We start from the raw sequence: 26,386 nt of genomic DNA on the forward strand, positions 1-26,386 counted from the left end.
TTTTTAGTCATTTTTAGAAATGAATATAAAATGAAAAGCTGAAATGTCTTGAGTAAATAAGTATTCAACCCCTTTGTTGAGAAATAAGTATTCAACCCCTTTGTTATGGCAAGCCTAAAGTACAAATGAGCTTATTAAGTCGCATAATAACATTTACATTTAAGTCATTTAGCAGACGCTCTTATCCAGAGCGACTTACAAATTGGTGCGTTCACCTTATGACATCCAGTGGAACAGTAGTGCATCTAAATCTTTTAAGGGGGGTGAGAGGGATTACTTTATCCTATCCTAGGTATTCCTTAAAGAGGTGGGGTTTCAGGTGTCTCCGGAAGGTGGTGATTGACTCCGCTGTCCTGGCGTCGTGAGGGAGTTTGTTCCACCATTGGGGGGCCAGAGCAGCGAACAGTTTTGACTGGGCTGAGCGGGAACTGTACTTCCTCAGTGGTAGGGAGGCGAGCAGGCCAGAGGTGGATGAACGCAGTGCCCTTGTTTGGGTGTAGGGCCTGATCAGAGCCTGGAGGTACTGAGGTGCCGTTCCCCTCACAGCTCCGTAGGCAAGCACCATGGTCTTGTAGCGGATGCGAGCTTCAACTGGAAGCCAGTGGAGAGAGCGGAGGAGCGGGGTGACGTGAGAGAACTTGGGAAGGTTGAACACCAGGGGCTGCGGCGTTCTGGATGAGTTGTAGGGGTTTAATGGCACAGGCAGGGAGCCCAGCCAACAGCGAGTTGCAGTAATCCAGACGGGAGATGACAAGTGCCTGGATTAGGACCTGCGCCGCTTCCTGTGTGAGGCAGGGTCGTACTCTGCGGATGTTGTAGAGCATGAACCTACAGGAACGGGCCACCGCCTTGATGTTAGTTGAGAACGACAGGGTGTTGTCCAGGATCACGCCAAGGTTCTTAGCGCTCTGGGAGGAGGACACAATGGAGTTGTCAACCGTGATGGCGAGATCATGGAACGGGCAGTCCTTCCCGGGAGGAAGAGCAGCTCCGTCTTGCCGAGGTTCAGCTTGAGGTGGTGATCCGTCATCCACACTGATATGTCTGCCAGACATGCAGAGATGCGATTCGCCACCTGGTCATCAGAAGGGGGAAAGGAGAAGATTAATTGTGTGTCGTCTGCATAGCAATGATAGGAGAGACCATGTGAGGTTATGACAGAGCCAAGTGACTTGGTGTATAGCGAGAATAGGAGAGGGCCTAGAACAGAGCCCTGGGGGACACCAGTGGTGAGAGCACGTGGTGTGGAGACGGATTCTCGCCACGCCACCTGGTAGGAGCGACCTGTCAGGTAGGACGCAATCCAAGCAGTGCGGAGCGCCTCCGTGATACAGAGAAGAGCAGTCTCAGTTGAATGACTAGTCTTGAAACCTGACTGATTTGGATCAAGAAGGTCATTCTGAGAGAGATAGCGGGAGAGCTGGCCAAGGACGGCACGTTCAAGAGTTTTGGAGAGAAAAGAAAGAAGGGATACTGGTCTGTAGTTGTTGACATCGGAGGGATCGAGTGTAGGTTTTTTCAGAAGGGGTGCAACTCTCGCTCTCTTGAAGACGGAAGGGACGTAGCCAGCGGTCAGGGATGAGTTGATGAGCGAGGTGAGGTAAGGGAGAAGGTCTCCGGAAATGGTCTGGAGAAGAGAGGAGGGGATAGGGTCAAGCGGGCAGGTTGTTGGGCGGCCGGCCGTCACAAGACGCGAGATTTCATCTGGAGAGAGAGGGGAAAAAGAGGTCAGAGCACAGGGTAGGGCAGTGTGAGCAGAACCAGCGGTGTCGTTTGACTTAGCAAACGAGGATCGGATGTCGTCGACCTTCTTTTCAAAATGGTTGACGAAGTCATCTGCAGAGAGGGAGGAGGGGGGAGGAGGATTCAGGAGGGAGGAGAAGGTTGCAAAGAGCTTCCTAGGGTTAGAGGCAGATGCTTGGAATTTAGAGTGGTAGAAAGTGGCTTTAGCAGCAGAGAGAGAAGAGGAAAATGTAGAGAGGAGGGAGTGAAAGGATGTCAGGTCCGCAGGGAGGGGAGTTTTCCTCCATTTCCGCTCGGCTGCCCGGTGCCCTGTTCTGTGAGCTCGCAATGAGTCGTCGAGCCACGGAGCGGGAGGGGAGGACCGAGCCGGCCTGGAGGATAGGGGACATAAAGAGTCAAAGGATGAAGAAAGGGAGGAGAGGAGGGTTGAGGAGGCAGAATCAGGAGATAGGTTGGAGAAGGTTTGAGCAGAGGGAAGAGATGATAGGATGGAAGAGGAGAGAGTAGCGGGGGAGAGAGAGCGAAGGTTGGGACGGCGCGATACCATCCGAGTAGGGGCAGTGTGGGAAGTGTTGGATGAGAGCGAGAGGGAAAAGGATACAAGGTAGTGGTCAGAGACTTGGAGGGGAGTTGCAATGAGGTTAGTGGAAGAACAGCATCTAGTAAAGATGAGGTCGAGCGTATTTCCTGCCTTGTGAGTAGGGGGGGAAGGTGAGAGGGTGAGGTCAAAAGAGGAGAGGAGTGGAAAGAAGGAGGCAGAGAGGAATGAGTCAAAGGTAGACGTGGGGAGGTTAAAGTCGCCCAGAACTGTGAGAGGTGAGCCGTCCTCAGGAAAGGAGCTTATCAAGGCATCAAGCTCATTGATGAACTCTCCGAGGGAACCTGGAGGGCGATAAATGATAAGGATGTTAAGCTTGAAAGGGCTGGTAACTGTGACAGCATGGAATTCAAAGGAGGCGATAGACAGATGGGTAAGGGGAGAAAGAGAGAATGACCACTTGGGAGAGATGAGGATCCTGGTGCCACCACCCCGCTGACCAGAAGCTCTCGGTCAGCGGGGTGGTGGCAAGTTGCATGTACTCACTCTGTGTGCAATAACAGTGTTTAAATGACTACCCCATCCTGTTCCCCACACACACACAATTATTTTGAAGGTCCCTCAGTCAAGTGGTGAATTTCAAACACAGATTCAACCAGAAAGACCAGGGAGGTTTTTCCAATGCCTCGCAAAGAAGGACACCTATTGGTAAATGGGTAACATTTTTTATAAAAAGCAGACATTGAATATCCCTTTGAGCAGGTTATTATATACACTTTAGATGGTGTATCAATGCACTCAATCAGTACAAAGATACAGGCAACCTTGCTGGATCGAATCCCCGAGCTGACAAGGTAAAAATCTGTTGTTCTGCCCGAGCAAGGTAGTTAACCCACTGTTCTCCGGGCACTGAAGACGTGGATGTCGATTATGGCAGACCCCCACACCTCTCTGATTCTTAGAGACATACTCAGAAAGACTCAAAGCTGTAATCACTGTTGAATACTTATATAATTGAGCTATATGTGTTTTATTTTTCAAACATTTTTGACAAATGTTCGAATTTGTCTTCCACTTTGACATTAGAGTATTTTGTGTAGATCATTGACCAAACTTTTTTTTTTAATACATTTTAATCCCACCTAGTAACACAACAAAATGTGTAAAAAGACAAGGGGTGTGAATCATTTCTGAAGGTTACACACACACACACACACACACACACACACACACACACACACACACACACACACACACACACACAGTCAACACTGCTGCTCTAGTATATATTATTTATTCAACACCGCGACCAAGATACTACCCATTTTATATTTGTAAATACAGTTGTACTTGACATAGCACATTCATTATCTATAGTGTAGATCCTATTGTGTACATATCTGGCTATTACTATGCATAATAACTCTTATATTACAAGTTCATTTTTAGAAACTGTTAAAACTTCTTCTTATTATTATTCTCTCCACGGCCACATGTAGCGTCAAAACCGTCAAATCTACCGATACCAAAACAACTTTCAAACGTGTAGGCTCACCATCTGCAGTGCACTTGAAAAAACACTACACACTACAACCATACTTGCATAAATCCCAATGCATTTCAATGGCCATAGACTTGAATGGTAAAAAATGTAGCCCTTAACTAGTCTTCAACCGTTTAAGCAAGAAACGCCATTCAAACTTTAAAATGTGCAGACTGGTCTGGAATAGGTTGCTTGTATTCAGCGTTTTGATACCATGTATACTTTCTGAACTATTACTGTTTAATGGTGGTACCTAGGCTTAAATGGGAAGTATTTGTATTCACCAATACTCTTGAGCCGTTAAATATACCAACACCAAAGCAACTTTAAAACGTGCAGATTGCCACTGGTACTGTTGCTTGAAGAAAACGTTTTGATACGAATTATACTTTTCATACCGCAACCATATTTGCATAAACCCAAATATATTTTAGGGGCTATAGACTTTAATGGAAGAAATACCAGTCGCTGCTAGTTTTCAATGGTTTAAGCTAGAAACGCCATTCAAACTCAAAAACGTCGACACCATTCTGGAATAGTGTGCTTGAATACAGCTTTTTGATACAATTTATACTATTTGAACTACAACCATTTTAAAATGTCCATAAAAGCTTTAAAGGCCTTAAAGCGAAGAATTTGGATTAGCCAACATTAATTCATAGGAAAAAAATACTATCAATAGACATCCTAAAGAACACATTTCAATACTAATTGAACCGTTAACGCCACAAACACCAAACCAAATACTGACATGTACAGACTGACTCAACTTAGATTGCATGTGCTTTTGGAAACTATAACAGTTTTATATTTGCATAAAAGCTCCATAGACTTCAAAGGCAACATTTGGATTCACCACTGCTCTTGAGCCATTTCAGCTACAAACACCACCCCAATGTTGACATGTGGAGACAGACTCAACATAGATGGCTTCAACACCGTTTTTTTGATACCATTCATACTTTATAAACTATGAAGCTTGTCTTATCCCCATTTATTTCAATGGTGGAATTCAGGCTTCAACATTCTAAACTGAAATAACTGGCACAAAACTTACAGAATGTTACAACTAAAACATTGACAGCTTAAAAATATATGATATGACTTATGATGATATAGTACTCTAGCCTACTATACTAGCCCACTATAACCCACTATAATAGCTCCACGCCTACAAACCACTCCAAAATAGGTCACTATAGCTAACACAGCCTATGAAAACACTATTACTACCATTACTACTACTACTACCACCATCACTACTGCCATCACTACCACTAATACTACTATTTCACAACCATAAAGAATTCAAGACTAGCAAGCACACCACATTTACTTCAGTAAATGTCCTTTCATAGTTGATATTGATTATTGAACTGCAATGTTGTGGGAGCTAGCACACAAGCATTTCACTGCACCTTTTCTACCTGCTGTAAAATGATATTTTATTTTATCTGAGATATAACGCTGACATATGGAGAGAGGAGACGAGAAAAAAACTAGCCCGTTTTAAAATGATGTGTTTTAGAACAGCTGACTAAAGATGCGCATTCAGATTTTTTTTAAACTCTGAGACAGTTTACCACTTGTTGTAGCAAACAAGTATCATGAAAATACATGCACCAGAAACAGGGCACACTTTGTAACTTGTCAGAGATATATCAGCAAGCTAGGCTAGCTAGAGCAAAATAGTTGGCTAGCTGTCTGCTTGGCTAGCTACCTACCTGCTTGGCTAAAACAGAATGTCAACATACTGTTTTCTGATTGGCTAAACGGACCAGTCTCGTCTCAAGTCTTTAGCTAAGTTTTGACAGGTTGAATTCTGTAAACTCCAGCAGCCAAAATTAGACATTCTAAAACTAGACCATTCAGATCAAGCAAACTTTGTTCTAAAACTGCATAAAAACGTATTGTCTCTTCTCGGCTGTTATATCTGTACAGGCTTTAACTGTTATAAAGAGAAAAAAAGGAAGATTTGTGAATAAGGCTTCAGTGGTTCCAAAACCATCATCTAGCCTGGGGGTATGCATTCTTTCCCTCCTATGGCACATATGGGTGCACAATTTTGTTCCACCCAAGTATAAAACCTATTCCACCCATTAATTAGTATTTAATCAAGACTCTGATTTGTATAATTGGGTTACTGCTTGGCTGGAACAAAGCCCTGATGGGTTGCATGCTCAGGCAAGAGAGAGACAGACACTGCAGTCAAGACAGCGTTCACAATGGAAGCCGCAGCAGCACCGACAGCGGCCATCTTGCAAAATAAAAGGAAACCAAGCCAGTCGTATGAGAAATGGGAGGGATGAGTGATGCTAACGACAACAGTAATGGTCAGGAATGGTTTGTTATGGGGCTTTCACAATGTTTTATGACTAGTGTAATGGTACACGTGGCTTGGTACACCTCATATCCTGATTTTCTTTCTATATGGTATGGAACTCCACATAATTGCCTTCATCTGGCATAAGTTACAGTTGGAGAGAGCGAGTGAGCGAGAGAGACAAGAAACAGAGAGAGAAATTGAAAGACACCCAACTGAGTAAATCAAAGGATTCTGGAAGGATTACATCATATTTTGGTTACAATTGTCAGTCGGGGAGAGAATGGACATCTTTAAGTGTCATTTCTTCCAACAACAAAAAGTGGAAATTGCCTTTTCAAGATGACTGAAACTGCCCACATTGGCATTATTGGCATTATGAGCCCAGAAACAGTTTATTTATTTCTGTCAACTAAACATATCGGTTATACTCATGAATTGATGGTGAAAACATGAGGAGAAAAAAAAGCTTTGAAGTGAAAATGAGAAAGGAAACAAGTTACGGATTTTTTGTTTTTTTTTACAATGATTGAGGGATCCATGAAATTCTGTGAATTTCTCCAAAATGTACTTACAAGATGTAACGTTATCAAATATGAATCAAACACTCAATCAATCTACTACATACAGTAGACCACCCTTTTGTGCTAGCACTACGAAAAGTCCAACATTTTATGGATTTAAATGGTAGGATAACAGAGGGAGGACTACTTTTATCAAGTCACTGCCATAAAATGCCTTTCGTTTAAAGGGGTGTTTGATTGAACACTTTGTTTTGACTAAGGGTACCATGTACCTTCTATGATGAATGTCTTGGACTTTGAGGTGTGAAATGGGTCTCCTGGTGACAAAAACAAAGAGAGTGAAGACGTTGACCAGTCTGTGAATGAATGACATCTGGAAGTATACATAAGGGCCTGCAGGGTGGGAGCCACAGCCCAATACAGCGAGCCCCATCATGCACTGACTGAGCTCAAGTTCAAAGTTCACAATGCTTTACTGACCATTTCAATCAGTGACAGGATTAGAAATTTGTCATCCATTGCCCATGCCCCTGTTCGGTAGGTTTGGGTTTAGACAATCATATATTACTGCAGTTGGTATGCAAAGAGGATGTTTGAGCTGTCAACTGTGTCCTATCTCTACATCTAGGATTCGAAAAACTTAAGACTTATGTACCCAATAAAAGTAAATGTAACCTTAAGGTCCAAACCACAGAGCCATTTATCTGTCTGTAGATAATATGTGCGCATGAGACTCTAGCCTGGCCGAACATTATTACCACACCGCTGCACCACTGGATGCAAGGTGGTCTGTTTATGACAAGAATATGTCACGGTGCAGCAGATGCGCAGCACTGAACATACCACAGATGAATGTAAACAAACAGCATTCAAAGAAGAGTGCTGCCTACCTTCCATAGGTGTGTTGGGGTCTGGTCTGTTTGCGAAAACGACATCCACATACTCTAGCTGCAGTCGGTCTAGCGATGCCCTTAGTCCTGCATTATATAGGGCAAAGACCATCAAGATAACGGTAATACTTTACATTAAAGCCAGAATCTTGTTTGTTTTTAATGCTCTCATTTATGCACTGTATTTACAGGATGTACTGAATGTAGTGAATGACTGGATTGGATCCAAATGTCATATTGATATCCTGCAAGTATATAGGCTACCACACTGTCCATGTAATAATAACTCATGTAAATGGCTTAAAATGGCTTACCTTCGATGATATGTTTTCTGGACAACCCTCTTTCTGTTTCTGCTCTGATAAGCAAACAACAAATGCCCTTGTCAGGATGTAAAATCATGACGTTTAACAACTCCGTGCTACAATTCAGTTTCACATGTCATACTGTAACTGATACAGTACAGATGTTCACTGTATTCGATCCATATTGGTGGGTTGAATGTGAGACATAGAGATAGATAGAGGGCACACTTGACACACAGCATGTTTTAGCAGGTGCAGCATGTGCCCTCTATCCATCTCTATAATGCAAGACAGAAACGTGTTAAAGTTGAATTGGTGCCTCCTGTCAGTGCTAGGCAAGACCATTCAAGCAGCAATTCTTAATTAAAACATTGACTAAGTGTTCTCCCTGCAACTGTTTCAGTAAAACCTGAGGGATGGGCTGGAGAAATCTAACCGCTTTCAAATCAATAGACCACGCTATGGATGCAAGAACTGACTATCCATGTTATCAAAATTATAGTTTCATCCATGTTTTTAGGCTATACAGTGGTTGTTTACATTTATTTTTTAATATATATTTTTTTACAAACATTCGAGTGAAATAAGCTTATATTTTGAGTTCTGATGGGGTACGACAGTTGAACCAAGCTCTTGTCTTGCCCTGATCTGTTTCACCTGACCTTGTGCTTGTCTCCACCCCCTCGTCCATCTTCCCCACTTATCCTCTGGGTATTTATACCTGTGTTTTCTGTCTGTACGTGCCAGTTCGTCTTGTTTGTCAAGCTTAGCAGCCTTTGTCCTGTCAGCTACTGTCTTTTCCCAGCCTCTCTTTTTCTCATTTTTGACCCTTGCCTGTCCTGACCCTGTACCCACCCGCCTGACCACTCTGCCTGTCTCTGAGCCTGCCTGCCATCTTGTACCTTTGCTTCTACTCTGGATTACTAAACTGTCCCTGGACCTGCCTGCCGTCCTGTACCTTTGCTCCTACTCTGGATTATCGACCCCTGCCTGCCTTGACCTGTCGTTTGCCTGCCCTTGTTGTTACAATAAACATTGTTACTTCACACAGTCTGCATTTGGGTCTTACCTTGATACCTGATAGTACAAACTGGCCATGACTGACCCAGTAGACTTGGTCCAGCTCTGCAACGCCATCTCCTCCGAAGGAGCCACCATTGGTAGGCACGAGGAGTTGCTTTGTGGTCTGATGGAAGGATTCCAGGCCGTGGCCGAACGACACGACCTAGTCTTGGACGCATTGCGGGAGAAATTCCGTGGGTTGCCTACTAGGCAGCCTACCACAACAGTAACCTCACAGACCCTCTAACTCGGCTGGTAGCAGCGCCGTCACCCCGGTTTCCCTGGAACCCCGCTAACCTCCCCCGGAGCGCTACGATAGAGATCCCAGAACCTGCCGGGCCTTTCTCTCCCAGTGCTCCCTCGTTTGAGCTACAGCCTTCTTCGTTCCCCTCAGACCACTCGAATGTAGCGTACATTATTACGCTGATGTCCGGGAGGGCACTTCCCTGGCCATGGCGGTGTTGGAGAAACAATCCGCCATCTGCCTCAGTCTGGAGGTATTCGTGGCAGAGGTGAGATAAGTTTGAGGCTCCGTTGTCCGGGAGAGAGGCTGCCCGGAAGTTCTCCAGCTTCGGCAGGACACCCTCAGTGTTGCAGACTATGCGATGGAGTTCCGCACGCTAGCAGCGGTGGGTACCTGGAACCACTGTTCGACAAATTCCCATATTATCGGAGGAGATAAAGGATGAGCTGGAAGCCCGAGAACTACCAACAGATCTCGACTCACTCATCGCTTTAATCATCCGGATTGATGGTCGGCTACAGGAACGTAGAGGTCCGATTGCGGAAGAGGTCCGATTGCAGTCCCAATCACTCACACAGGGATCCCACCTTGCAGCTGATGAACTCCGGAAGTCCCCGTTGTCTACGTCCCTGAGCGGATCCGAGCCTCCCCGAGTCCCTCCAAGAGCCTCCGGAGACTGCCGATTCACCTCTTCCCGAGCTGATGCAGCTCGGCAGGTCTAGGCTGTCTCCAGCCGAAAGCATACGCAGACTTGTGACCTAGAGTTGTCTGTATTGCGGTACTACCGGTCATTTTGTGTCTACCTGTCCCTTTAAGAGACCTAGCTCATCTGTTGGAGTGAGTACACTAGTGGGTCTTAAAGATAATTGTTCTTCTCTCCTTACTCTCCATGCCACCCTGTTGTGGGGCGACCAGTCCAAGTCTCTCCAGGTACTCATCAATTCAGGGGCCGATGTGAGTCTCATGGACGTTGCCCTGGCGTCCGACCTGGGTATCCCCACTCAACCCCTCCCCATTCCCATGGGTGTTAGGGCGCTGGACGGGCGCTCTATAGGCCAGGTTACCCACCAAACCACCCCGTCAACCTACGAGTGTCGGGGAACCACAGCGAGACGATACAATTTCTGCTAGTTCCCATGGTATTGGGATTCTCTTGGCTCCAGGTAACACAATCTCTCCATTGACTGGGCTACTGGTGCCACGTCCTGGGCTGGAGCCCGTCCTGCCACACTCATTGCCTGAAGTCAGCTCTGCCTGCCCCGGGACGTCTTCCTAGGAAATTTCCCCGGACCTCTCTGCCAGCTCCGCAGAGTACCAGGACCTCCGTGAGGGGTTTAGTAAGGCCCGGGCCACTTCGCTTCCACAGCACCAACCGGTATCCAAGAAGTTCAAGCCTGAGGCGCTGGCACGTCGCTATAGTGCCGCGGCTACACCCCCGGAAGCCGAGACCTTTCCCCCCGCTCCAAGATCATTAGCCCCTCTGTTGTTCATCCTCTGTTGCCCTATACCCTCTGTATTTTTCCTACCTTTTCTGTGTCTAGAGCCAAAACCATGTCTGACTCCCCCTTGTTTTCTGTTTCTAGGCCCATCCCTCTCCCCGTGTCATCGATGGCCAGCCAGCGTACACGGTGAGACGCCTCCTGAGGGTTTGACCACGGGGGCAGTGGTTTCCAGTACCTGGTTGACTGGGAGGGTTATGGCCCGGAGGAGAGGTGCTGGGTTCCCGCTAAAGACATCCATCCTGGACCCTTCCATTATCGCCGACTTTCCCCGCCGGCACCATAGTCAACCAAGTATCCGCCCAGGTGGAACACCATGTGGCATCCCTAGAGGGAGGGGTGTACTGTCACGCCCTGATCTGTTTCACCTGTCCTTGTACTTGTCTCCACCCCCTCCAGGTGTCGCCCATCTTCCCCACTTATCCTCTGGGAATTTATACCTGTGTTTTCTGTCTGTCTGTGCCAGTTCATCTTGTTTGTCCTGTCAGCTATTGTCTTTTCTCAGCCTCTCTTTTTCTTGTCCCCCTGGCGTTTGACCCTTGCCTGTCCTGACCTTGTACCCACCCGCCTGACCACTCTGCCTGTCCCTGACCGTAAGCCTACCCGCCGTCCTGTACCTTTGCACAACCTCTGGATTACCGAACTCTGCCTGTCCCTGACCCTGAGCCTGCCTGCCATCCTGTACCTTTGCTCCACCTCTGGATTACTGAACTCTGCCTGTCCCTGACCCTGAGCCTGCCTGCCATCCTGTACCTTTGCTCCTACTCTGGATTATCGACCCCTGCCAGCCTTGACCTGTCATTTGCCTGCCCCTGCTGTTACAATAAACATTGTTACTTCACATAGTCTACACTTGGGTCTTACCTTGATACCTGATACTCATGAGGCATTTATACGTTATATTCTTCAAGAATCAATGGGTACATATCATTCATTTATTTATAAGCAGCCACTAATGAATGCCCTTTTAATTGATCCTCAGTGAAAGGGCATTCTCATAGGAGGGGATCGACCCTGTTTCCTCATAGGAAAACAATTAAGAGTCATACAGCCTCAATACTGCCTCTAACACACGCACACACACACACACACACACACACACACACACACACACACATATATATATATAAATAAAAAGGTTTAAAAAAAGTGTAATACGTACTTTCCTCCCCAGAATATCTTGGTGGTGATGACCAAAGTGGAGCGCCTGTAAGGAGAGAGAAGTGTTTGAGGGACAGGTGCATGGTGAGCATTCTGACTTGGAAATGGGAGATCCAGTGCATTATGTTATAATTCTTCAGAATGATTTAATTATAATTCTTCTGCACTTAAGTCCCCTTGGCCCCAATGACGATTTGACAGAAAAACAATTCATTCTGAACCTATTTCATCTGGTGTGTTATTTTTTTAACTTGCAGTAATTAATTAATAGTAATTGTTGACTGATTATGTAACTGATTATGCAAACAAATAAAAAGCAACTAATAAATAGCACTTTTTAGGAAAACCTTGATTCCTGCTGCTGCCTCTGATGATAATCAAACAGGAGAAGGGCTGTGGGCTTTAGCAGGGTACTTCTTCAGAAGTGGGGGAGAAGCATGTTTGTTTCCCCCTCAGTGCTCCCATCCAATGCCATTGACTACCCGGCATACCCTGCAGGCTAGATAGCTAGCGTTAAGTGCACTTCACCATTCATAAAATAACAAAAATACAGGAGTAACAAACCAGTCTGGCCACTAGCAATCTCCTCCATCTTCCCTTAAAAAAGCTGCTGAGACAGAACATTTTTGAAATTTGAGAGAGAGATTTGACAGGTGCAGTGGACTAGACAATGGTGTTCCTGTATGCTCAAGACAATGTGTTCAGTGGAATTTAAACCAATGTTTCAGTTAGTTGACCCCCCCATTTTTCTTTCATTCACATAAGTATTCAGATGCTTTACTCAGTACTTTGTTGAAGCACCTTTAGCAGTGATTACAGCCTCAAGTCTTCTTGGGTATGACTCTACAAGCTTGGCACACCTGTATTTGGGGAGTTTCTCCCTTCTTCTCTGCAGATCCTCTCAAGCTCTGTCAGGTTTGTTGGGGAGCGTTGATGCACAGCTATTTTCAGGTCTCTCCAGAGATGTTCGATTGGGTTCAAGTCCGGGCTCTGGCTGGGGCACTCAAGGACATTCAGAGACTTGTCCCGATGCCACTCCTGCGTTGTCTTGGCTGTGTGCTTAGGGTCGTTGTCCTGTAGAAAGGTGAACTTTTGCCCCAGTCTAAGGTCCTGAGCTCTCTGGAACAGGTTTTTATCAAGGCTCTCTCTGTAATTTGCTCAGTTCATCTTTGCCTCGATCCTGACTAGTCTCCCAGTCCCTGCAGCTGAAAAACATGATGCTGCCACTACCAGGTTTCCTCTAGAAGTGACGCTTGGCATTCAGGCCAAAGAGTTCAATCTTGGTTTCATCAGACCAGAGAATCTTGTTTCTCATGGTCTGAGAGTCTTTAGGTGCCTTTTGGCATACTCCAAGCGGGCTGTCATGTGCATGTTACTGAGGAGTGGCTTCAGTCTGTCCACTCTACCATAAAAGCCTGATTGGGGGAGTGCTGCAGAGATGGTTGTCCTTCTGGAAGGTTCTCCCATCTCCGCAGAGGAACTCTAGAGCTCTGTCAGACTGACCATAGGGTTATTGGTCACCTCCCTGACCAAGGCCCTTCTCCTCCGATTGCTCAGTTTGGCCGGACGGCCAGCTCTAGGAAGATTTCTTCCAATGATGGAGGCCACTGTGTTCTTGGGGACTTCAATGCCGCAGACATTTTTTGGTACCCTTCCTCAAATCTGTGCCTCGACACATGCCTGTCTCGGAGCTCTACGGACAATTCCTTTGTCCTCATGGCTTGGTTTTTGCTCTGACATGCACTGTCAACTGTGGAACCTTATATAGACAGGTGTGTGCCTTTCCAAATCATGTCCAATTAATTGAAATGACCACAGGCGGACTCCAATCAAGTTGTAGAAACATCTCAAGGATGATCAATGGAAACAGGATGCACCGGAGCTCAATTTCAAGTCTCATAGCAAAGGGTCTGAATATTAAGGAAATAAGATATCTAAATAAGATAAAAACCAATTTTCACTTTGTCATTATGGGGTATTGGGTGTAGATTGCTGAGGATTTTTATTTATTTAATTCATTTTAGAATATGTCTAATGTAACAAAATGTGGGAAAAAGTCAATGGGTCTGAATACTTTCAGAAGGCACTGTAAGTGCAGAGATGAAATGTATTTTTTCCCCTGCCCGTTTTGAGATAGGTGCATGATAATTGTCCATTCTAAATCAAAACGAGTTGTATTTATTTGGGATCTATCGCATCCCACAACTGTACCAGACTATGTTTGTAATATTTATTTCTCGCACAGAATATAATATCTCTACTTTTGTACGATGGGGGATAGTAGATTGACATGGGTGCTTTTGCTGTTTGTTAGGCCTCATCTTTTTGTTGCTGACGAAAAGTAAAGGTGGACAGTTCTTCCAATATCTTCAATATGCACCTCGGAATTGGATAAGGACGTGTGCAGTTGCGTCCCGGATGCGTTTGTCTTCACTTGTAGCTTTTGAGAAAGACCCGATCACATGAAGGAGAGCAGTGTGAGTGAGATGAGAGGTGCTTCGGAGCAGGCAGCACTCAGGGAGAAGGGCTGCAAAAGGCATGTTTTTTTAGGGTGCATTATGGCCACACAAAGTGGATGCCGCCGGGAAATTCAAGGCATTATCAAGTGCTTCTCAAATTGTGAATGAGAGACTGATGAAGTGTGTACAGCCTGCACAAAAAAAACTAAGCAGAGCTCAGGCCTTTCAAGCAACCTTTCTCAAATCATCATTAGAGTTGCATCATGCAGCCTTACAATGTATTAAAAATCAAAACATAGAGCCCAACGTTTGTAGAACAACTAAAGTAACATTATTAACTATAAAGTAAGCATATAGGAATACCTATTTGTTTGTTAACCTCTCAACACGGAATGCATGTGCTCACTCCCTCCAATCGTTTGGAGAAAATATCATTTCTATTTTATTCAGCTTTGTTCAAATGTATTGTTCATACTATAAATTAATATAAAATAATGCCATGGAATTCTAAGCTAATCTTGTGGCTAAATGAACTAGTGTAGCCCACAGCCATATGGCATAGCCAGATCAGGACCTAACATAAGGACAACTCAGAGTATGCTATTCTGTTCTTCTGAAATAGACTACATTTTCTTCATATCATGTTTCTTTAGACCTGTCTAAGATAAATAATGGATTCATTGTGAAGGTGTAGGCTATATTACATACCTTTATTAGACTTTTTAAAAATGTAAATGTTCCAAAGGTCTGCATCAGTGGCTTGTAGGCTATGTGTTTATGTTAATTAACCTAATCAAAGGATCAGAGAATTAATCTAGTTCTGAAAGCATAAGCTATGTTACCTAGCTGGCTATGGCTCTCCAACACTGGAACTTAGTCAATGTAAGCTTTTGGTTTTATTGATTTCTTGCCAACAGGGCCCGCCGGTGTAACTGCTAATCTGCTTGCTGACTGTCCAGCATGATTGTAGCTAGCAGGTCTACTAATTTGTTAGTTCTAGAAGCTACAGTGGCTTGCAAAAGTAGTATTCACCCCCTTTCCTATTTTGTTCCCTTACAACCTGTAATTAACATTTATTTGGGGAGGGGGGGTTGTATGATTTGATTTACACAACAAGCCTACCACTTTGAAGATGCAAAATATGTTTTATTGTGAAACAAACAAGAAATAAGACAAAAAAATGAAAACTTGTGCATAACTTTTCACCTCCCCTAAAGTCAATACTTTGTAGAGACACCTTTTGCAGAAATTACAGCTGCAAGTCTCTTGGGGTATGTCTCCATAAGCTTGGCACATCTAGCCACTGGGATTTTTGCCAATTCTTCAAGGCAAAACTGATCCAGCTCCTTCAAGTTGGAATGATTCCGCTGGTGTACAGCAATCTTTAAGTCATTCCACAGATTCTCAATTGGATTGAGGTCTGGGCTTTGACGAAGCCATTCCAATACATTTAAATGTTTCCCATTAAACCACTCAAGTGGTGCTTTAGCAGTATGCTTAGGGCCATTGTCCTGCTGGAAGGTAAATCTCCATCACACTCTCAAATGTCTGGAAGACTGAAACAGGTTTCCCTCACAAATTTCCCTGTATTTAGCGCCATCCATCATTTCTTCAATTCTGACCAGTTTCCCAGTCCCTGCCAATGAAAAACATGGTGTTCTCGGGGTGATGAGAGGTGTTGGGTTTGCGCCAGACATAGCGTTTTCCTTGATTGCCAAAAAGCTCAAATTGAATCTCGTCTGACCAGAGTACCTTCTTCCATATGTTTGGGGAGTCTCCCACATTCTTTTTGGTGAACACCAAATGTGTTTGCTTATTTTTTCTTTAAGCAATGGCTTTTTTCTGGCAACTCTTCCGTAAAGCCCAGCTCTGTGGAGTGTACGACTTAAAGTGGTCCTATGGACAGATACTCCAATCGACCATGTGGATCTTTGCAGTTCCTTCAGGGTTATCTTTGGTCTCTTTGTTGCCTCTCTGATTAATGCCCTCCTTGCCTGGTCCGTGAGTTTTGGTGGACGGCCCTCTCTTGACAGGTTTGTTGTGGTGCCATATTCTTTCCATTTTTTAACATCCGTGGGATGCTCAAAGTTCTGGATATTTTTTATAACCCAACCCTGATCTGTACTTCTCCACAACTTTTTCCCTGACCTGTTTGAGGAGATCCTTGGTCTTCATAGTGCCGCTTGCTTGGTGGTGCACCTTGCTTAGTGGTGTTGCAGATCCTGGGGCCTTTCAGAACCGGTGTATATATACTGACATTATGTGACAGATCATGTGAGACTTAGATTGCACACAGGTGGACTTTATTTAACAAATTATGTGACTTCTGAAGGTAATTGGTTGCACCAGATCTTATTTAGGGGCTTCATAGCAAAAGGGGTGAATACATTTGCGCGCACCACCTTTCGGTTTTAAATTTTTAAAATAATTTTTCATTTCACTTCACCAATTTGGACTGGATGTCCATTACATGAAATCCAAATAAAAAACTATTTAAATTACAGGTTGTAATGAAACAAAATAGGAAAAACGCCAAGGGGGTGAATACTTTTGCAAAGCACTGTATGTTGTCTATGATGTTAGCTAATATGATGACAACGATGTAGGCTGTGAGTAGCGTTTAGCAGTTATGATATGAATGATTGGCTTGGAAATGTTTTTTCACCTGGTCACAGACCAGCACTGAAGTCCACAAGCGAAGGAAAAAGGTAAGAGGAGGAGAGCGCGTAGATGCGAGAAGGAATTATACAATGCGTAAAGTGATCATGCTGTTCAGATATGGCTGCTATGAAAGTGAATTGTGTTTGCGTGTGATTAGGGATGTATTCATTCCGCCAATTCTATTGAAAAAGTTTCTTAAATGGAAGCAAACGAAACAAAACGGGGATAAACATACATTAATTTGTCCAATAGGAACTCTCCTTTGCAACTGTTGGACTAATGATTAGAACCTAGATCAGCTAGATGCAGGCAAAAGTGTGCAAGGTGGTGTTGAATGTGTCACTGTCTGTCATCTTGATTACTCAAATTTTTCTCTTGACCTGTGCACCTACGTTGTAAACTTTCATTCAAAAGCTAGGTTGTAGCAACCTCATGATGGGTACAGGACCTATTTTGGGATCATGTAGCAGCCTAAACCTATGGATGTTATATTGAGCTGGGTGAATGGAATATGAAAGACAGTCATCCAATATGCTGTAATAGAAATAAGGCCATGCTCATAAAAAAATAAATATATATATTATAATTTCCAGCATAGATGGCATTAGCAATAATTTCACACACACACACACACACACACACACACACACACACACACACACACACACACACACACACACACACACACACACAGGAGCATGTGTGAAAATGGCTCCGGACGACAACAGAAATCCCATTAAACTCTACGCACCTCCAACCTTTCTTCTTGATGATGTTTCCCAATACGACCTCTGCCCTGCAAGAGAAGAACAACAAATTCTTACAACCATGGGAAGTTGAATGAATACCATTCTTTGGATGTTATTGACACATGGTGCACGAGGGAAGTACAGAGCACAATTTGTGAAATAGGAGAGCAGTGGAGACTTCTGGTCTATGAGGTCAAGGCTAATGAAGCAGGCGATTTACTGAAACGTGACAGCAGAGAATAATGCTCTGCCTATCGCCTTTTCAGACTTTTTTCAGTCTCTCGCGCTCTCTTTCTCTCTCCAAAAGGACATTCTCAGCATGTGAAAGGGAAGGATAGAGGGAGGATTGGGTCGAGGACGATGCATCTCTCTGGCAGTTGACAGATGTTACATCTTTGCCCCAAGGACCTATGTGTTCTCCATGAATGGCTCTTATCATTTCCCATCAAGCACATCTTCCTCTATGTGACAGCTCTTATCAAACACAGATTTGTTAGTGTGTATTTGTGGTGTGTGTACTGTATGTGGTGTGTGAGTGTTATTAGCAATAATTTCACACACACACGCACACTCACACACACGTAATGCAGTTGAAGAGGTTCTTATGCAGTTGGAGGGGATGGGAGTTCAACCACACTCTGAAGCTACAGTGACCTCAAAGTGGTTAGCCACTGAGGCCCAGTAAAACAGACGGAGATGGAATGGAAGAGTGGATGTGTGTGTGTGGTGTGTATGCACGTGTGTGTGCATGTGTGCATGCACATGCGTGCATGAGTGCGTACACTCACTTCCCTGCAGCGTAGACCTCCGCTGTGTCAAACAGATTGATCCCGTTCTCATAGGCCAATGTCATTATTTCTTCCGCCATCTACAGAGAGAGAGAGAGAGAGAGAGAGAGAGAGAGAGAGAGAGAGAGAGATGACATAGGTGTCTGTGTCTGTCTAATAGAAGGTCTGAAAAGTGAAAATGCTTTAGTTGATTAGCATAAAGCAATGACACATGGATAACATGCGCTGTGCACACATACATACTGACGCCACACACACATTTTGACACTCGCCACATATGCTGCTGCTACTGTCTATTATCTATCCTTGTTAAGTGCCTAGTCACTTTACCCCTACCTATATGCACAGTACATATCTACCTCAATAATCTCGTACGCCAATAACCTTGAATCGGTACTGGTACTCCCTGTATATAGCCACGTTGTTTACATTTTATTTGTATCTTTATCTTTAACTCTGCATTGTTGGAAAATGACCCGTAAGAAAGAATTTTCACTGTTAGTCTACACCTAAAATGTGATTTTAATTCAAATAATAATCAATCAAGCAACTAAACTGGATACTGACAGCTAGATTCATGGTTGAATTAGGATGTCACCCTAATATCGCACATATTGACTCCACTACGTCACATACACTGTGGACAATGGATGTTGTGAGTATGGAGTCTCCGCCTACCTCATCTGTGATCTGTCCTCCGAAGGTAACCCACGTGCCTGTGGAGAATAGAGAGTGTCAGAACTCTATGGAGTGGTTTCTCGGACCCAGATTAAACCTAGTCCTGAACTTCAAATCATTTCCCATGGAGATTCTCCCTTTCGTTTGCTTGTTACCCCAGGACTAGTTTTAATCAGTGTCCGGGAAACCGCGCCTATGAGTGCGTGTGTGTGTGTGTGTACGCGAGCAGCCATGCATATGCAGAAGTCCTTTGTGTGTAGAGAATGTGGTGAACAAACGTTGTATCTTTTGTAACTCCTGACTGCACAATGCATTTCCTACCAGGACAATGAACATGACATTGAGTTCAATTGAATGGATCATCACGCTCACCTAATCCCAGGCAGGACACCCTCAATCCAGACTTGCCCAGGTTTCTGTCAAAAAAGAGAAGATGTTAGGCTGTGAAAAATGACTTTACTGACCTGTGCTGTGACAGAAGGAGAAGAGGAATAGCATGAACTGGAGATTCTCCATCCAAACGACACCCTATTCCCTATATAGTGAACTCCTTTTGACCAGAGTCCTATGAAATACTATTAGCAAAAGGTTTCTATATATGGGTTTCTATGGTTGATTTGACATCATATATCTCACAGTATATAAATGGAAACACATTGATTCTTCGCAGACTTCTCAACAGACTGCTAGGATAGTGTCCCATGTGTTCAGATCAAAGTGAGGATGAACAACTCCGGGTCCAAGAGCAGCTTTCTGCTATCTTCTGGTTGAGATAGAGATCTGACAGTGAAGTCCTATAACTGCAGCTACAGCAGAAGACCCAGTTATTTCACTGCAATTGTGAGAGATACAAATGCCTTGTGGATTTGCCACGGTGACAAGATTACTCAAAGCATTGTGTGTGTGTAGAGATCCCCCATAATCCAGTGCTCAGTGTCACTGAGAGGGCCTTTGCTACTAACACATCCCTGGATACAGAGGGGGGTGAGGGAGGGGTAGGGGCAGAGACTGGCCTCAAGGAGTCAATTGGAGATGAATATGTAGCCTTTGTTTCCTGATTCTCCGGGTTGCCGAGCTCTTTCTCTAGCGCCCACAACGCCAAGGCCGCAAAGCCATGCTGTTCTACATACACCTTTCCTCCTCTCCATGGTTACCGTGAAGCACATAACTACCAATGTTGCTATGAAAAGGGCTGGGCAAATTGATTGATTGATGGTTCCGATGGCTCAGTTGGTCAGAGTGTAGTGCTCACAACACCAAAGTTGTGGGTTCAATTGCCGGGCTACATCCCACATAGGCAACTGAATATACTGCATGTTAACTTTAAGTCACTTTAGATACAGACATATGCTAAACATAGAGATGGAAAGAGGGCACTCCTATTTTTGTGAACACTCTACCCATCTCTATGCTGCTAAGGACTTAAGGACTGTTCAGTAGCTCTGGTGTTTTCCTATGGTGTTTTCGGACAACTCAGTGGCCACCTGAGATTGGAAGGTTTGGGGATTCGATCCCTAGTCATACGTAATACTCAATGCCTCTTTACTTGGCACTCAGCAATAATGAGATGGATTAGGGGTATGGCCCTGTGATAGACCAGCTTCCTGATTTGCTCCATTGTTGGTTATCTCGACGAAGTCACGAGTAACACCTAAACCCTATAAAGAGGCTCATGGAAAAGTGGTACTGTGGAATCAGAGTTCATGCAGTCAGTCATAGGGAGACTCAGCTTGCCCTCACCCAAGCCCCATGGTAAGTAAGGCAGCTGTGTTCATTAAGCAATTCACTTCCCCAACACATTCCCCAACACGTTTCTATGGCCGAGCAGCCGCACGCAAGCCTAAGATCACCATGCGCAATGCCAATTGTTTTGGCTGGAGTGGTGTAAAGCTCGACTCCATTGGACTCTGGAGCAGTGGAAATGCATTCTCTGGAGTGATGAATCACGCTTCACCATCTGGCAGTTAAACGGACTAATCTGGGTTTGGCGGATGCTGGGAGAACGTTTCCTGCCCCAATGCATAGTGCATAGTTTGGTGGAAAAGGAATAATGGTGGGGCTGTTTTTCATGGTTCGGGCTTAGGCCCCTTAGTTCCAGTGAAGGGAAATCTTTAATGCTACAACATGCAATGACATTCTAGGCGATTCAGTGCTTCCAAATTTGTGGCAACAGTTTGGGGAAGGTCCTGTCCTGTTTCAGCATGATAATTCCCCCATGCACAAAGCGAGGTCCATACAGAAATGGTTTGTCGAGATTGGTGTGTGGATGAACTTGACTGACCTGCACAAAGCCCTGACCTTAACTACATCGAACACATTTGGGATGCATTGAAATGTCGATTGCAAGCCAGCCCTAATCGCAAAACATCAGTGCCCGACCTCACTAATGCTCTTGTGGCTGAATGGAAGCAAGTCACCGCAACAATGTTCCAAAATTAGTGGAAAGCCTTCCCAGAAGAGGGGAAGCTGTTATAGCAGCAAAGGTGGGACCAACAACATATTAATGCCCATGATGTTGGAATGAGATGTTCGACAAGCAGGTGTCCACATACTTTTTGGTCATGTAGTATATAAACATACACAGATGCATACACACCACATAAAAGCCTCATACTCAGACATCACATACTGTGAGTCACACATGCACGCACACATACATCGTAAAACATCTCATACCATGACAGAGAGCAGTGTTGACTCTTAGTTAGCAAGCCGGTGTAAACTAACAGATCTGAATTAGGAAGTGACCCTGTGTTTCTTTAATATATAGAGTAATTGGGTTGAGTGTGTGGTTATGCAAGATTATTCAAGTGCCTTAGTAATGTATAGGGGAGGAGTTGGAGAGATGTGTAATGAGATATGAGAGGGAGAAAGAAGATCCAAGAAAGTGTAAGGTATTAGCAGTAGATATACAAGAAGGTAATGCTATGAGAGCAAAACAGTTAATCTGGGTATGATAAGACAAAGAGTGGATGTTAGTTTTGCGAGAGCTACCGCAGAGGAGAAGCTTTATTTCACTGTTATTTATACTGGTACAGTACCAGTCAAAAGTTTGCACACACCTACTCATTACAGGGTTTTTCTTTATTTTTACTATTTTCTACATTGTGGAATAATAGTGAAGACATCAAAACGATAAAATAACGCACATGGAATCATGTAGTAACCAAAAAAAGTGTTAAACAAATAAAAATATATTTGAGATTTGAGATTCTTCCAAGTAGCCACCCTTTGAAGACAGCTTTGCACAGTCTTGGCATTCTCTCAACCAGCTTCCTGAGGTAGTCACCTGGAATGCATTTCAATTAACAGGTGTGCCATGTTAAAAGTTCATTTGTGGAATTTCTTTCCTTCTTAATGCTTTTGAGCCAATCAGTTGTGTTGTGACAAGGTAGGGGTGGTATACAGAAGATAGCCCTATTTGGTAAAAGACCAAGTCAATATTATGGCAAGAACAGCTCAAATAAGCAAAGAGAAACAACAGTCCATTATTACTTTAAGACATGAAGGTTAGTCAATGCGGAAAATGTCAAGAACTCTGAAAGTTTCTTCAAATGAACTCACAAAAACCATCAGACACGATGATGAAACTGGCTCTCATGAGGACCGCCACAGGAAAAGGAAGACCCCAAAGTTACCTCTCCTTCAGAGGATAAGTTCATTAGAGTTACCAGCCTCAGAAATTGCAGCCCAAATACATGTTTCACAGAGTTCCAGTAACAGACACATCTCAACATCAACTGTTCAGAGGAGACTGTGTGAATCATGCCTTCATGGTCGAATTGCTGCAAAGAAACCACTGCTGAAGGACACCAATAAGAAGAAGAGACTTGGTTGGGCCAAGAAACACCAGCAATGGACATTAGACCAGTGGAAATCTGTCCTTTGGTCTGTGAGTCCAAATTTACGATTTTTGGTTCCAACCGCCGTATCTTTGTGAGACGCACAGCAGGTGAACGGATGATCTCCGCATGTGTGGTTCCCACCGTGATGCATGGACGAGGAGGTGTGATGGTGTGGTGGTGCTTTGCTGACACTGTCTGTGATTTATTTAGAATTCAAGGCACACTTAACCAGCATGGCTACCCCAGCATTATTTAGCGATACTCCATCCCATCTGGTTTGCTCAATAGGTTTGGAGTGATGGCAGTCAACATTGTTGGGTAACACTTTATAATAAATCATTTATAATGGATAGGTAAAAGAGTTAATTTAAAAAAAAAACATTGTTGTTGAATTTTAGCCCTTTTTCTCCCCAATTTTGTGGTATCCAATTGTTTTAGTAGCTACTATCTCGTCTCATCGCTACAAATCCCGTACGGCTCGGGAGAGACGAAGGTTGAAAGTCATGCGTCCTCCGATACACAACCCAACCAAGCCGCACTGCTTCTTAACACAGCGCCATCCAACCCGGAAGCCAGCCGCACCAATGTGTCGGAGGAAACACCGTGCACCTGGCAACCTTGGTTAGCGTGCACTGCGCCCGGCCCGCCACAGGAGTCGCTGGTGCGCGATGAGACAAGGATATCCCTACTGGCCAAGCCCTCCCTAACCCGGACGATGCTAGGCCAATTGTGCGTCGCCCCACGGACCTCCCGGTCGCGGCCGGTTACGAAAGAAAAATTGTTTATTCATAATTGATTAATCATTAAACATTTGTAAATGTTAGTAATGTAATTATTCACACATTTAGAAACAACTTTTAAAGTGTTTAATATTGAGTCATAAGAAATTAGGTCCTTATAATCCATTTACTAATCATTAGTTAAGTGTTTTTGCGTGGCCTTCTGCAAAGTGATGGTTATTTATCCTTTATAAATACTTCTCCTCCACCCTGCAACTCTTTCCCAGGTCCTTGGTGAACAAGGTTTGACTACCCTAACATGGAATTGTTTAAGACGGCCATACCATGGATCATTTGGGTATTTGATTTTGAATTTTAGGACCCCTTTAGGTTTATATATATATATATAATTATTATTATTTAATTATTTATTTTTTAACTTTTTTGGGGGGGATATGATATCGAATGTGGCAGTTTACTACTATAGCCTATCAAAACGCCTTGAATAACACATTGTTGAATTGCAAAAAAGACAGTCAAAAAATGAATCATAAGGAATAAGGTTTTGAAGTGTCTGTCCTATATCTAAGTGATATAAGAAAGCTCAGGAATTGCTTTTGGGGGGACATACAGTGGCTTTGGAAATTATTCAGACTTGTTGACTTTTTCCACATTTTGTTAAGTTACAGCCTTATTCTAAAATGTATTAAATTGTTTTCCCCTATTCAATCTACACACAATACCTCATAATGTCAAAGCAAAAACAGGTTTTAGATTTTTTTTGCTATAAAAAAATAACATTTACATAAGTATTCAGACCCTTTAATCAGTACTTTGTTGAAGCACCTTTGGCAGAAATTATCTTCCTGGGTATGACACTACACGCTTGACACACCTGTATTTGGGGAGTTTCTCCCATTCTTCTCTGCAGATTCTCTCAAGCTCTTTCAGGTTGGATGGGGAGCGTTGCTGCACAGCTATTTTCAGGTCTCTCCAGAGATGATCGATAGGGTTCAAGTCCGGGCTCTGGCTGGGCCACTCAAGAACATTCAGAGACTTATCCCGAAGCCACATCTGCGTTGTCTTGGCTGTGTGCTTAGGGTCGTTGTCCTGTTGGAAGGTGAACCTTCACCCAAGTCTGAGGTCCTGAGTGCTCTGGAGCAGGTTTTCATCAAGGAATCTCTCTGTACTTTGCTCCGTTCACCTTTAACTCGGTCCTGGCTAGTCTCCCAGTCCCTGCCGTTGGAAAACACCCCCACAGCATGATGCTGCCACTACTATGCTTCACCGTAGGGATGGGGCCAGGTTTCCTCCATGCGTGACGCTTGGCATTCAGGCAAAAGAGTTCAAAATTGGTTTCATCAGACCAGAGAATCTTGTTTCTCATAGTCGTAGAATCTTTAGGTGCCTTTTGGCAAGCTCCAAGTGGGCTGTCATGTGCTTTTTACTGAGGAGTGGCTTCAGTCTGGCCACTACCATAAAGGAGTGCTGCAGAGATAGTTGTCCTTCCGGAAGGTTCTCCCATCTCCACAGAGGAACTCTAGAGCTCTTTTAGATTGACCATCAGGTTCTTGGTCACCTCCCTGACCAAGGCCCTTCTCCCCCGATTGCTCAGTTTGGCTGGACGGCCAGCTCTAGGAAGAGTCTTGTTGGATCCAAACTTCTTCCATTTAAGAATGATGGAGGTCACTTGGGGACCTTAAATGCTACAGAAAGTGTTTTGGTACCCTTCTAAAATCTAACATCCCGCTTTGTCATTATGGGTTATTGTGTGTAGATTGGTGAGTCATTAGTTTTATTTAATCCATTTTAGAATAAGGCCGTAATGTAACAAAATGTGGAAAAAGTCAAGGGGTCTGAATACTTTCCGAATGCACTGTATGTTATGATAAAATAAAATAAAGCAGTCCTATTTTCTCACTTTGAAATCATGGGTAAATGCAGACCAAAAGAGTCAATGATGATCCTCGCCATTCTTGAAAAACATGCTGAAAACAAGAAAAAAGACTGGTTGACCTCACGATCCAGACGAATCCAGTCAATAACTAAAAGGTGAAATTCCAGACGAATCCAGTCAATAACTAAATGGTGAAATCCTTACACCTTACGAAGTAGCATTCACAACAACACATGCACACACACACAGACGCATGCATGAACATCCACACAAGCAAACACAGACACACACACTGTATGTGTGGTACTACTTTGCATAATTAACATGGTTTAGTTATTTTATCTGAATTGACAGTGAGGACTAACTTGGCTGGCCGGCTCTTCAATTAACCTTTCATCTATTTATAGTGGTAGATGACCGATAGGAACATAATGATCATCATCATCATCATCATCATCATCATCCCCATAAACGTAATCACAGCTCATTAAATTTGTGTGTGTTTGTGTTTGTTACAAAACATCCCCCCCTGTACTCCCTTACCTAAGTAGGTAAAGATGGCATCTGTGAATAATTAATATTTCAATATTTAATCAAAGTTATGGTTAAGTACGTAGCTACAGTATCAAGCATCAAGCCGTTCAAGTGATTCAACTAGGACTTTCTAGACTGTCAGATACAATTGCAAAAACGTCTAACCATTTTTCAGCATAGTCAGCTTTGACACCTTATACAGTACTGTAGCTTTTTGATACAGC

General features: G+C 43.9%; 1 protein-coding gene across 6 annotated transcripts in view; it reads right to left on the reverse strand.

The window, feature by feature from the left end:
- Positions 1-26,386, reverse strand: part of LOC115132029 (voltage-gated potassium channel subunit beta-2-like) — a 113,340-nt gene that overhangs the window by 13,085 nt on the left and 73,869 nt on the right. For 3 of the 6 annotated variants that reach the window (XM_065020656.1, XM_029664213.2, XM_029664215.2), the window contains 8 exons: positions 19,540-19,583; positions 19,168-19,205; positions 18,490-18,569; positions 17,704-17,748; positions 11,834-11,878; positions 7,876-7,919; positions 7,562-7,648; positions 6,944-6,988 (listed from right to left, as the gene is read on the reverse strand). In XM_065020656.1, coding sequence (XP_064876728.1) covers positions 6,944-6,988; positions 7,562-7,648; positions 7,876-7,919; positions 11,834-11,878; positions 17,704-17,748; positions 18,490-18,569; positions 19,168-19,205; positions 19,540-19,583 — 428 coding nt within the window. The remainder of the gene's footprint in view (positions 1-6,943; positions 6,989-7,561; positions 7,649-7,875; positions 7,920-11,833; positions 11,879-17,703; positions 17,749-18,489; positions 18,570-19,167; positions 19,206-19,539; positions 19,584-26,386) is intronic. The other 3 variants (XM_029664217.2, XM_029664214.2, XM_029664216.2) reach the window with 1 other exon arrangement.

The sequence above is a fragment of the Oncorhynchus nerka genome, linkage group LG7 (assembly GCF_034236695.1).
Source record: "Oncorhynchus nerka isolate Pitt River linkage group LG7, Oner_Uvic_2.0, whole genome shotgun sequence".
NCBI lineage: Eukaryota > Metazoa > Chordata > Actinopteri > Salmoniformes > Salmonidae > Oncorhynchus > Oncorhynchus nerka.